The sequence below is a fragment of the Heptranchias perlo genome, chromosome 21, assembly GCF_035084215.1.
Source record: "Heptranchias perlo isolate sHepPer1 chromosome 21, sHepPer1.hap1, whole genome shotgun sequence".
Classification (NCBI taxonomy): Eukaryota; Metazoa; Chordata; class Chondrichthyes; order Hexanchiformes; family Hexanchidae; genus Heptranchias; species Heptranchias perlo.
This window is the reverse complement of record NC_090345.1, coordinates 51,580,085-51,593,486: the sequence shown is the minus strand read 5'-3', so window position 1 is coordinate 51,593,486 and position 13,402 is coordinate 51,580,085. Positions and strand designations below refer to the sequence as shown.

The 13,402-nt window shown below is 46.7% G+C and overlaps 1 protein-coding gene across 3 annotated transcripts in view; it reads left to right on the top strand.

The window, feature by feature from the left end:
- The window catches only part of ccar1 (cell division cycle and apoptosis regulator 1), a 105,782-nt gene that overhangs the window by 66,456 nt on the left and 25,924 nt on the right, over positions 1–13,402 (top strand). For all 3 annotated transcript variants that reach the window (XM_068002655.1, XM_068002653.1, XM_068002654.1), the window contains exons 17-19: positions 951–1,142; positions 6,976–7,230; positions 10,981–11,119. In XM_068002655.1, the coding sequence (XP_067858756.1) occupies positions 951–1,142; positions 6,976–7,230; positions 10,981–11,119 (586 nt within the window). The remainder of the gene's footprint in view (positions 1–950; positions 1,143–6,975; positions 7,231–10,980; positions 11,120–13,402) is intronic.

Here is a 13,402-nt window from a genome sequence, read left to right as displayed (position 1 = left end):
CAGTACGTTTTCTTTACTGATATTAATTACTTTAAGTTCCTCACTCTCATCAGTCCCTTGGTTCCCCACTATTTCCGGTATTTTTTTGTGTCTTCTACTGTGAAGACAGATACAAAATATTTGTTTAACGCATCTGCCATTTCCTTATTCCCCATTATAATTTCTCCTGACTCAGCCTTTAAGGGACCCACGTTTACTTTCACTACTCTCTTCCTTTTTACATATTTGTAGAAGCTCTTACAATCTTTTTATATTTCTTGTTAGTTTACTCTCATATTCTATTTTCTCCCTCTTTATCAATTTCTTGGTCATCCTTTGGTTTCTAAAACACTCCCAGTCCTCAGGCTTACTACTCTTGGCAACATCATAAGCCTCTTTTAATCAAATACTATCCTTAACTTCTTTAGTTAACCACAGATGGATCATTTTTCTTCTGGGGGTTTTTATTTCTCAATCGAATGTTTGTTGAGAATTATCAAATACTTTGAATGTTTGCCATTGCTTATCTACAGTCATACCCTTTAATCTAATTTCCCAATCTACCTTAGGCAGCTCACCCTCATACCTCTGTAATTGGCTTTATTTAAGTTTAAGACTCTAGTTTCTGACTTAAGTACATCACTCTCAAACTCAGTGAAATTCTATCATATTTTAATCACTCTTCCCCAGAGGATCCCTTACTATGAGATTATTAATTAACCCTGTCTTATTACACAAAGCAAGATCTGGGTGGGATATTAAAGGCAACGTGGAGTGAGGAGGACCGCGGGATTAGGTTAAGTCACTCACACAGGAAAATACAGCCACAGACTTGATGGGCTGAATGGTTTGTTTCTGTGCACGGACATTCTGTGATTAAGTAGTTTTTCAAACTGATGGCTGGGAATTATTCTACATTTTTGAAGCTGTTGACGGTATTTTTGGAATGTAAATTTCTCTTGTCCTTTCAGGAGGAGGAGAGGAAACGACAGGAGGAGGTGGAGCGTCAGCGACGTGAAAGGCGCTATGTACTACCTGATGAAGCTTCCATCATCGTTCATCCTAACTGGACAGCCAAAGGTGGAAAGTTTGACTGTAGCGTCATGTCACTCAGTGTACTCCTGGATTATCGATTGGAAGATAATAAAGAGCATTCCTTTGAAGTAAGTGCCTGCGTTTTCAAAAAAATAAAGTGGTCTTCGAGAGGGTGCAGAAAAGATTTACTAGAATGGTTCCAGGGATGAGGGACTTCAGTTACGTGGATAGACTGGAGAAGCTGGGGTTGTTCTCCTTAGGCAGAGAAGGTTGGGAGGAGATTTGATAGAGGTGCTCAAAATCATGAGGGGTCTAGACAGAATAGATAGAGAGAAACTGTTCCCATTGACGGAAGGGTTGAGAACCAAAGGGGACTGATATAAGATGATTGGCAAAAAAAAACAAAAGCGACATGAGGTAAAACTTTTTTACGCAGTAAGTAGTTATGATCTGGAATGCGCTGCCTGAAAGGGTGATGGAAGCAGATTCTTTCGTGGCTTTCAAAAAGGAATTGGATAAATATCTATCTGAAGAGAGAAAATTTGCAGGACCTCGGGGAAAGAGCAGGGGAGTGGGACTAACTGGATTGCTCTTACAAAGAGCCAGCACAGGCTCGATGGGCCGATTGGCCTCCTTCTGTGCTGTAACCACTCTGTGGCTTTATGGTCTTCCTGGTTACCCCTCTCTTTGGGAACTGACCCATTTTGGGCTTCGATTCTTCCCCTTCCATCGCCTCGCCTCGACCCTCCTCGCCCCGCCGCTCTATCTAAGGGAGTTCAGGATAGTATTAGGTTAAGAGGTTTAAATGTTCCTAAGAAGAGTAATAAGCCTGAGGATTGGGAGAGTTTTAGAAACTAGCAAAGGATGACCAAAAAATTGATAGAGGAAGAAAATAGAATATGAGAGTAAACTAGCAAGAAATATGAAAACAGATTGTAAGAGATTCTACAAATATATAAAAAGGAAGAGATTAGCAAAAGTAAACATGGGTCGCTTAGAGGCAGAGACAGGAGAAATTATAATGGGGAATAAGGGAATGGCAGAGACATTAAACAAATATTTTGTATCTGTGTTCACAATAGAAGACACAAAAACATACCAGAAATAATGGGAAACCAAAGGTCTAACAAGAGTGAGGAACTTAAAGTAGTTAATATTAGTAAAAAGTACTGTAGAAATTCAAGGGACTAAAAGAACATAAGAACATAAATAGGAGCAGGAGTAGGCCATCCGGCCCCTCAAGCCTGCTCCGCCATTCAATAAGATCATGGCTGATCTTCTACCTCAACACCATTTTCCTGCACTATCCCCATATCCCTTGATGCCTTTAATATCTAGAAATCTATCACTGTCTGTTTTGAATGTACTCAATGACTGAGCCTCCACAGCCCTCTGGGGTAGAGAATTCCAAAGATTCAACATCCTCTGAGTGAAGAAATTTCTCCTCATCTCAGTCCTAAATGGCCTACCCCTTATTCTAAGACTGTGACCCCTGGTTCGAGACTCCCCAGCCAGGGGAAACATCCTCCCTACATCTACCCTGTCGAGCCCTGCAAGAATTTTGTATGTTTCAATGAGATCACCTCTCATTCTTCTAAACTCTACAGAATACAGGCCTAGTCTACTCAATCTCTCCTCATACGACAGTCCTGCCATCCCAGGAATCAGTCTGGTGAACCATCATTGCACTCTCTCTATGGCAAGTATATCCTTTCATAGGTAAGGAGACCAAAATTGGACATAATACTCCAGGTGCGGTCTCACCAAGGCCATACATATATAATTGCAATAAGACATCTTTACTCCTGTACTCAAATCCTCTTGTAATAAAGGCCAACATACCATTTGCCTTCCGAATTGCTTGCTGCACCTGCATGTTTGCTTTCAGTGACTCATGTACAAGGACACCCAGGTCCCTTTGAACATCAACATTTCCCAATTTCTCACCTTTTAAAAAATACTCTGCATTTCTGTTTTTCCTTCCAAAGTGGATAACTTCACATTTTTCCACATTATATTCCATCTGCCATGTTCTTGCCCACTCACTTAACCTGTCTATATCCCCTTGAAGCCTCTTTGCATCCTCCTCAACTCACATTCCCCCACCTAGTTTTGTGTCATCAGCAAACTTGCAAATATTACATTTGGTCCCCTCATCACAATCTATATCAATGATTTGGAATAGCTGGGGCCCAAGCACTGATCCCTGCGGTACCCCACTAGTCACAGTCTGCCAACCTGAAAAAGACCAGTTTATTCCTACTCTCTTTTCTGTCTGTTAACCAATTCTCAATCCATGCCAGTATATTACCCCCAATTCCATGTGCTCTAACTTTGTTCACCAACCTCCTGTGTGGGACCTTATCGAAAGCCCAATGAAAATCCAAATACACCACATCCACTGGTTCCCCCTTATCTATTCTACTAGTTACATCCTCAAAGAACTCCAATAGGTTTGTCAAACATGATTTCCCTTTCATAAATGCATGTTGACTCTACCAAATCCTATTATTATTTTCTAAGTGTCCTGTTATCACATCCTTTATAATAGATTCTAGAACTTTCCCTACTACTGATGTCAGGCTAACAGGTCTGTAGTTCCCTGTTTTCTCTCTCCCTCCTTTTTTAAATAGTGGGGTTACATTTGCCACCCTCCAATCTGCAGGAACCATTCCCGAATCTATAGAATTTTGGAAGATGACAACCAATGCATCCACTATCTCTATAACCACCTCTTTCAAAACCCTGGGATGTAGATCATCAGGTCCTTGGGATTTATTGACTTTCAGTCCCATTAATTTCTCTAGTACTATATTTTTTACTAATACTAATTTATTTCAGTTCCTCATTCTCGCCAGACCCTTGGTTCTCTAGTATTTCTGGGAGATTTTTTGTGTCGTCTTCCGTGAAGACAGAAAGCCAACAAATCCCCTGGACCTGATGGCCTACATCCTAGGGTTCTAAAAGAGGTGGCTGCAGAGATAGTGGATGCATTGGTTGTGATCTTCCAAAATTCCCTAGTTTCTAGAACGGAGTGGTGTAACAAATGTAACACCACTATTCAAGAAAGGAGGGAGAGAGAAAACGGAACTACAGGCCGGTTAGCCCGACATCAGTCGTTGGGAAAATGCTGGAATCTATTATTAAGGACATGGTCAGGGGATTAGGAAATCATAATATGATTAGGTGGGGTCAACATGGTTTTATGAAAGGGAAATCGTATTTGGGAAATTGTGTTTGACAAATCTATTGGAGCTCTTTGAGGATATAACTAGCAGGGTAGATGAAGGGGAACCAGAGAATGTAGTATATTCGGATGAAGCAAAAAAAAGGGGCGTATGACACATGTCAGGTTGATAATACAAGTGAGGACCAGGCTGAATATAGAAAATTCAGAGGGGAAGCGAAAAAGGAAATAAGAGGGGCAAAGAGAGAGTGAGAATAGACTGGCAACCAACATAAAGTGGAATCCAAAAGTCTTCTGTAGCCATATAACTAGTAAACAGGCAGTAAGAGGAGGGGTGGGACTGATTAGGGACCAAAAAGGAGATCTACGCTTAAAGGCAGTGTGGGTACTGGAAAGGCTAGCTGTACTTAAAGTAGAAAAGTCACCCGGTCCAGATGGGATGCATCCTAGGTTGCTGAGGGAACTAAGGATGGAAATTGCGGAGGCTCTGGCCACAATCTTCCAATCCTCCTTAGATATGGGGGTGGTGCCAGAGGACTGGAGGATTGCAAATGTTACACCCTTGTTCAAATAAGGATAAACCCAGCAACTACAGGCCAGTCAGTTTAACCTAAGTGGTGGAGAAACTTTTAGAAACGATAATCAGGGTCGAAATTAAGTCACTTGGACAAGTGTGGATTGATTAGGGAAAGCCAGCACGGATTTGTTAAAGGCAAATTGTGTTTAACTAACTTGATAGAGTTTTTTGATGAGGTAACAGAGAGGGTTGATGAGGGCAATGCAGTTCATGTGATGTATATGGACTTCTAAAGGGCGTTTGATAAAGTGCCGCATAATAGGCTTGTCATCAAAGTTGAAACCCATGGAATAAAAGGGGCAGTGGCAGCACGGATACAGAATTGGCTAAGTGATGGGAAACAGAGAGTAGTGGTGAACGGTTGTTTTTCGGACTTGAGGGAGGTGTACAGTGGTGTTCCCCAGGGGTCGGTACTAGGACCATTGATTTTCTTGATATATATTAATGACTTGGACTTGGGTGTACAGGGCACAATTTCAAAATTTGCAGATGACACAAAACTTGGGTAGTAAACTGAGGAGAATAGTGATAGATTTCGAGGACATAAGACAGGTTGGTGGAATGGGCGGACATGTGGCAGATGAAATTTAATGCAGAAAAGTGTGAAGTGATACATTTTGGTAGAAAGAACGAGGAGAGGCAATATAAATTAAAGGGCACAAGTCTAAAAGGGATACAGGAACAGAGAGATCTGGGGGTTTATGTGCACAAATCATTGAAGAGGGCAGGTTGAGAAAGCGGTTAAGAAAGCATACGGGATCCTGGGCTTTATAAATAGAGGCATAGAGTACAAAAGCAAGGAAGTTATGATGAACCTTTATAAAACACTGATTCGGCCACGACTGGAGTATTGTGTCCAGTTCTGGGCACCGCACTTTAGGAAAATTGTGAAGTCTTGAGAGGGTGCAGAAGAGACTTACTGGAATGGTTCCAGGGATGAGGGTCTTCAGTTACGTGGATAGACTGGAGAAGCTGGGGTTGTTCTCCTTGGAACAGAGACGGTTGCGAGGAGATTTGATAGAGATATTTAAAATCATGAAGGGTCTAGACAGAGTAGATAGAGAGAAACTGTTTCCATTGACGGAAGGGTCAAGAACCAGTGAACATGGATTTAAGGCAAAAGAACCAAAGGCGATATGAGGAAAAACTTTTTTACACAGCGAGTGGTTATGATCTGGAATGCACTGCCCGAGGGGGTGGTGGAGGCAGATTCAAAAGGGAATTGGATAAGTACTTGAAAGGAAGGTACTTGCAGGGGTACAGGTATAGGGCAGGGAAATGGGACTAGCTGGATTGCTATTGCAGAGAGCTGGCACGGACTCGGTGGGCCGAATGGCCTCCTGTGCTGTAACCATTCTATGATTCTAGTATATTTGGATTTTCAAAAGGCATTCGATAAGGTGCCACACAAAAGGTTGTTACACAAGATAAGGGCTCATGGGGTTAGGGGTAATATATTAGCATGGATAGAGGATTGGTTAACAGACAGAAAACAGAGTAGGGATAAACGGGTCATTCTCAGGTTGACAGGCTGTAACTAGTGGGGTGCCACAAGGAACAGTGCTTGGGCCTCAGCTATTTACAATCTATATTAATGACTTAGATGAAGGTACTGAATGTAATGTATCCAAGTTTGCTGACTATACAAAGGTAGGTGGGAAGGTAAGCTGAGGAGGACACAGAGTCTGCAAAAGGATATAGACAGGCAGGAAAGTGGAGTTGCGGTCGAAGATCAGCCATGATTTGATTGAATGACTCAAGGGGCCGTATGGCCTAATCCTGCTCCTATTTCTTATGTTCTCCCCTCCCCTCACCTCACCTCTCGCCTCCCCCCCCCCCCCCCCCCCCCCACTCCTCACTCCTCCCCTCCTCTTCCCCCCCCTTTTCCCCTCCCTCCTCACTCCTCCACCTCTTCTCGCCCCTCGGCGTGGGTTTAGTGGGTGCCAGTACCCACTGATATCTTAATCAAGAAGCCAATATTTATGTGTGAGCCTCGATGGTGAGCGTCAGCAGCCCACTCCTGGCCTCACCCGGTGTCCACGTATGTGGACTTTCCAGCTGGTGTCTCTGCATAGTAATCAGGACTAGGAGCTCTGGCTGATTCCACTGTAAGGACACTGAGGCCAATTTTACCGCCCCTACTGTGATCCTTTCTGCCACTGTAATGAGTTTCTCCATGCCACTATTTTCCTTGCAGGTCTCTCTGTTTGCTGAACTCTTCAATGAAATGCTACAGAGGGACTTCGGTTATCGAATATACAAAGCTTTAGTCACTCTCCCAGATAAAGACGATAAAAAAGAAAAAGACAAGAAAGAACGAAAAGAAGAGAAAAAAGATGGTGAGAGAAAGGAGAATAAAGAAGAAAAGGATGAAGAGAACAATGAGCCAAAGGCCAAAAGGAGAAAATCAGGAGATGAAAAAGATAAAAAGGAAGAGAAGGATGGGCGGAAGGTACAGTGTCATACAGGCGATGTGTTGGGCGGGAGGTACAGTGTCATACAGGCGATGTGTTGGGCAGAAGGTACAGTGTCATACAGGCGATGTGTTGGGCGGAAGGTACAGTGTCATACAGGCGATGTGTTGGGCGGAAGGTACAGTGTCATACAGGCGATGTGTTGGGCGGAAGGTAGAGTGTCATACAGGCGATGTGTTGGGCGGGAGGTACAGTGTCATACAGGCGATGTGTTGGGCGGAAGGTACAGTGTCATACAGGCGATGTGTTGGGCAGAAGGTACAGTGTCATACAGGCGATGTGTTGGGCGGAAGGTACAGTGTCATACAGGCGATGTGTTGGGCGGGAGGTACAGTGTCATACAGGCGATGTGTTGGGCGGAAGGTACAGTGTCATACAGGCGATGTGTTGGGCAGAAGGTACAGTGTCATACAGGCGATGTGTTGGGCGGAAGGTACAGTGTCATACAGGCGATGTGTTGGGCGGAAGGTAGAGTGTCATACAGGCGATGTGTTGGGCGGGAGGTACAGTGTCATACAGGCGATGTGTTGGGCGGGAGGTACAGTGTCATACAGGCGATGTGTTGGGCGGAAGGTACAGTGTCATACAGGCGATGTGTTGGGCGGAAGGTACAGTGTCATACAGGCGATGTGTTGGGCGGAAGGTACAGTGTCATACAGGCGATGTGTTGGGCGGAAGGTACAGTGTCATACAGGCGATGTGTTGGGCGGAAGGTACAGTGTCATACAGGCGATGTGTTGGGCGGAAGGTAGAGTGTCATACAGGCGATGTGTTGGGCGGGAGGTACAGTGTCATACAGGCGATGTGTTGGGCGGGAGGTACAGTGTCATACAGGCGATGTGTTGGGCGGAAGGTACAGTGTCATACAGGCGATGTGTTGGGCGGAAGGTACAGTGTCATACAGGCGATGTGTTGGGCGGAAGGTACAGTGTCATACAGGCGATGTGTTGGGCGGAAGGTACAGTGTCATACAGGCGATGTGTTGGGCGGAAGGTACAGTGTCATACAGGCGATGTGTTGGGCGGAAGGTACAGTGTCATACAGGCGATGTGTTGGGCGGAAGGTACAGTGTCATACAGGCGATGTGTTGGGCGGAAGGTACAGTGTCATACAGGCGATGTGTTGGGCAGAAGGTACAGTGTCATACAGGCGATGTGTTGGGCGGGAGGTACAGTGTCATACAGGCGATGTGTTGGGCGGGAGGTACAGTGTCATACAGGCGATGTGTTGGGCGGAAGGTACAGTGTCATACAGGCGATGTGTTGGGCGGAAGGTACAGTGTCATACAGGCGATGTGTTGGGCGGAAGGTAGAGTGTCATACAGGCGATGTGTTGGGCGGGAGGTACAGTGTCATACAGGCGATGTGTTGGGCGGAAGGTACAGTGTCATACAGGCGATGTGTTGGGCAGAAGGTACAGTGTCATACAGGCGATGTGTTGGGCAGAAGGTACAGTGTCATACAGGCGATGTGTTGGGCGGAAGGTACAGTGTCATACAGGCGATGTGTTGGGCGGAAGGTACAGTGTCATACAGGCGATGTGTTGGGCGGAAGGTACAGTGTCATACAGGCGATGTGTTGGGCGGAAGGTACAGTGTCATACAGGCGATGTGTTGGGCGGGAGGTACAGTGTCATACAGGCGATGTGTTGGGCGGAAGGTAGAGTGTCATACAGGCGATGTGTTGGGCGGGAGGTACAGTGTAATACAGGCGATGTGTTGGGCGGAAGGTAGAGTGTCATACAGGCGATGTGTTGGGCGGAAGGTAGAGTGTCATACAGGCGATGTGTTGGGCGGGAGGTACAGTGTAATACAGGCGGTGTGTTGGGCGGAAGGTAGAGTGTCATACAGGCGATGTGTTGGGCGGAAGGTAGAGTGTCATACAGGCGATGTGTTGGGCGGGAGGTACAGTGTAATACAGGCGATGTGTTGGGCGGAAGGTACAGTGTCATACAGGCGATGTGTTGGGCGGAAGGTAGAGTGTCATACAGGCGATGTGTTGGGCGGGAGGTACAGTGTAATACAGGCGATGTGTTGGGCGGAAGGTAGAGTGTCATACAGGCGATGTGTTGGGCGGGAGGTACAGTGTCATACAGGCGATGTGTTGGGCGGGAGGTACAGTGTCATACAGGCGATGTGTTGGGCGGGAGGTACAGTGTCATACAGGCGATGTGTTGGGCGGGAGGTACAGTGTAATACAGGCTGTGTTGGGCGGGAGGTACAGTGTAATACAGGCTGTGTTGGGCGGGAGGTACAGTGTAATACAGGCTGTGTTGGGCGGGAGGTACAGTGTAATACAGGCGATGTGTTGGACGGAAGGTACAGTGTAATACAGGCGATGTGTTGGGCGGGAGGTACAGTTTAATACAGGCTGTGTTGGGCGGGAGGTACAGTGTAATACAGGCTGTGTTGGACGGAAGGTACAGTGTAATACAGGCGATGTGTTGGGCGGGAGGTACAGTGTAATACAGGCGATGTGTTGGGCGGGAGGTACAGTGTAATACAGGCTGTGTTGGGCGGGAGGTACAGTGTAATACAGGCTGTGTTGGGCGGGAGGTACAGTGTAATACAGGCTGTGTTGGACGGAAGGTACAGTGTAATACAGGCGATGTGTTGGGCGGGAGGTACAGTGTAATACAGGCTGTGTTGGGCGGGAGGTACAGTGTAATACAGGCTGTGTTGGGCGGGAGATGCAGTGTAATACAGGCGATGTGTTGGGCGGGAGGTACAGTGTAATACAGGCTGTGTTGGACGGAAGGTACAGTGTAATACAGGCGATGTGTTGGGCGGGAGGTACAGTGTAATACAGGCTGTGTTGGGCGGGAGGTACAGTGTAATACAGGCTGTGTTGGGCGGGAGGTACAGTGTAATACAGGCTGTGTTGGGCGGGAGGTACAGTGTAATACAGGCTGTGTTGGGCGGGAGATGCAGTGTAATACAGGCGATGTGTTGTAAACGTAATCACTTCAATGAGTACTGTGGTATGTTTCTGTTACAGGATATGAATTCAGTTCGTTAACCATCATAGCAATATTTATCTCAAGGTCTCTGTGTGCAATGAACTCAGCAGAGAGCAGGGATCGAGCCAGGCCGGGATCCAGAGGGACTGCCCAGTGTGGTACTCGGCCGCACACAGCAGAACAGCAGATCCCGGGTTCGATCCCTGCTCTGTGCTGAGCTCGCTGGCCCCACCTGGGACAGCAGGGATCAGTGCAAAAGGGCTGTGGAGGGCACAACTCGGCAAGGACCCTGACCACTATCCCCTGATCTCTGGACCCTGCCTTGCTGCAAAGTGGAAGTCTGTGATCATGGTGTGAGGATTGGATCAGGCTCAGCTTTGGGCGGAGATCCTGTCAATACTCACTATCCACACTCATGTATGAAAAATGAGCAGGTGGGTGAGGTACCAGAGACCTGTCCGTGCTCATGTGGGTGAGGTACCAGAGGGCTCAGTGCCCATGTGGGTGGCATTTCCATTTTCCTGCTCTCTCTTCTCACCGCCCCCCCCCCCCCCCCCCCCAACAGTCTCACCCCATCCTGCCTGCGCTCTGCTTATACCTTCCTATGTACCCATCCCCACCCCAGTGGGCATGGTGTGTGTTGGCTGGTTGGAGTGTGTGTAAAGATACAATGATTTGTGTTAAATGTGGGTACATTTCATTGCTGGAGAAAGTAATGCGCTCAAAATGCTATCAAACAGTAAACAAAGCACTTTAATGAAATATTGCAGAAAGAAGAAAAAGACAAGGATGATAAAGGTTTAAGAAAAAGGGATGATTCTAAGGAGGATGAAGAAATGGAAGATGGCACAAATCCAGAGGATTATGATCCTTTGGATGCAGAAGATGCTGAGGATGAAGATGAAGAAGGTAAAAGTTGTAAGATTACTGCTGGATCTGAGTCAGGGCAACAGTTGGGGCATTACACACGGCATTAGAACCCATGAGATAAGGAGAGGGGAGAATCAGGCAGGGGTCCTGTTCTTTTTTTTATTCGTTCATGGGATGTGGGCGTCGCTGGCGAGGCCGGCATTTATTGCCCATCCCGAATTGCCCTTGAGAAGGTGGTGGTGAGCCGCCTTCTTGAACCGCTGCAGTCCGTGTGGTGAAGGTTCTCCCACAGTGCTGTTAGGAAGGGAGTTCCAGGATTTTGACCCAGCGACGATGAAGGAACGGCGATATATTTCCAAGCCGGGATGGTGTGTGACTTGGAGGGGAACCTGTAGGTGGTGGTGTTCCCATGTGCCTGCTGCCCTTGTCCTTCCAGGTGGTAGAGGTCGCGAGTTTGGGAGGTGCTGTCGAAGAAGTCTTGGCGAGTTACTGCGGTGCATCCTGTGGATGGTACACACTGCAGCCACAGTGTGCCGGTGGTGAAGGGAGTGAATGTTTAGGGTGGTGGATGGGGTGCCAATCAAGCAGGCGGCTTTGTCTTGGATGGTGTCGAGCGTCTTGAGTGTTGTTGGAGCTGCACTCATCCAGGCAAGTGGAGAGTATTCCATCACACTCCTGACTTGTGCCTTGTAGATGGTGGAAAGGCTTTGGGGAGTCAGGAGGTGAGTCACTCGCCGCAGAATACCCAGCCTCTGACCTGCTCTTGTAGCCACAGTATTTATATGGCTGGTCCAGTTAAGTTTCTAGTCAATGGTGACCCCCAGGATGTTGATGGTGGGGGATTCGGCGATGGTAATGCCATTGAATGTCAAGGGGAGGTGGTTAGACTCTCTCTTGTTGGAGATGGTCATTGCCTGGCACTTGTCTGGCGTGAATGTTACTTGCCACTTATGAGCCCAAGCCTGGATGTTGTCCAGGTCTTGCTGCATGCGGTCACGGAGAGCTTCGTTATCTGAGGGGGTTGCGAATGGAACTGAACACTGTGCAATCATCAGCGAACATCCCCATTTCTGACCTTATGATGGAGGGAAGGTCATTGAAGCAGCTGAAGATGGTTGGGCCGAGGACACTGCCCTGAGGAACTCCTGCAGCAATGTCCTGGGGCTGAGATGATTGGCCTCCAACAACCACTACCATCTTCCTTTGTGCTAGGTATGACTCCAGCCACTGGAGAGTTTTCCCCCTGATTCCCATTGACTTCAATTTTACTCGGGCTCCTTGGTGCCACACTCGGTCAAATGCTGCCTTCATGTTAAGGGCAGTCACTCTCACCTCACCTCCTGATCGCTACCCGGTGACTTCTGATGGATAGTGGACATGGGGGAGGACAGGATGGACCTCAGCGGTGATGCTCCTGCAGTTCAACAATAACTGTCTGGGCTCACACTTGGAGAGGCCCTTTGGGGGAGGTATCTGATGGCTGCCGGAGCTAATGACACTATAATCCCTCTCATCTGTTTGATTTAGTATCACATTGTGCAGTGTAGTTATCCAGGGGGACTCAGAGGTTGAAAATGTGTATTTATTTCTCTCATCCGGTTCTCCCGACATTGCATCTCTTAATGGGCTGAACAATGACCAGTGATATGTAATGGGGCCTATCAACAAGGACTTGGTATTCCTCCTGATTCGCTGCTTTCTGTGCCAATCACAAGGCACCAATCCCCTCTCTTATTGGTTGCATATGTTTAGTTAAAAAATCTTTTTCTTTTGAACTATTTTTGGGGCTTAAATGGACATTTCTTTTGGAAAATGGTAAACTTCTGAATATTTTATGAGGTAATTTTTGTCTGGATATGGAAGATTATGTAAGTCGGTAAACTCACTAAAGGTGCACAGAGTGCTTTAAGGCAGAAAAGTGAAGAAAAGACGATGGGACTTTTCCCATCATAAAACGTTGATTATGTTTTTCCCCCCTCATAGTATCATGGTAGGTTCAGCACAGGAGGAGGCCGTTCGGCCCATCGTGCCTGTGCCGGCTCTTTGAAAGGGCTATGCAATTAGTCCCATTCCCCTGTTCTTTCCCCATAGCTCTAATTTTTTTTCCCTTGAAGTATTTATCCAATTCCCTTTTGAAAGTTACTATTGAATCTGTTTCCACCGCCCTTTCAGGCAGTAAATTCCAGATCAGAACAACTCGCTGCATAAAAAAATGTTTCCTCATGTCGCCTCTGGTTCTTTTGCCGATCACCTTAAATCTGTGTCCTCTGGTTACTGACCCTTCTGCCACTGGAAACAGTTTCTCCTTATTTACTCTATCAA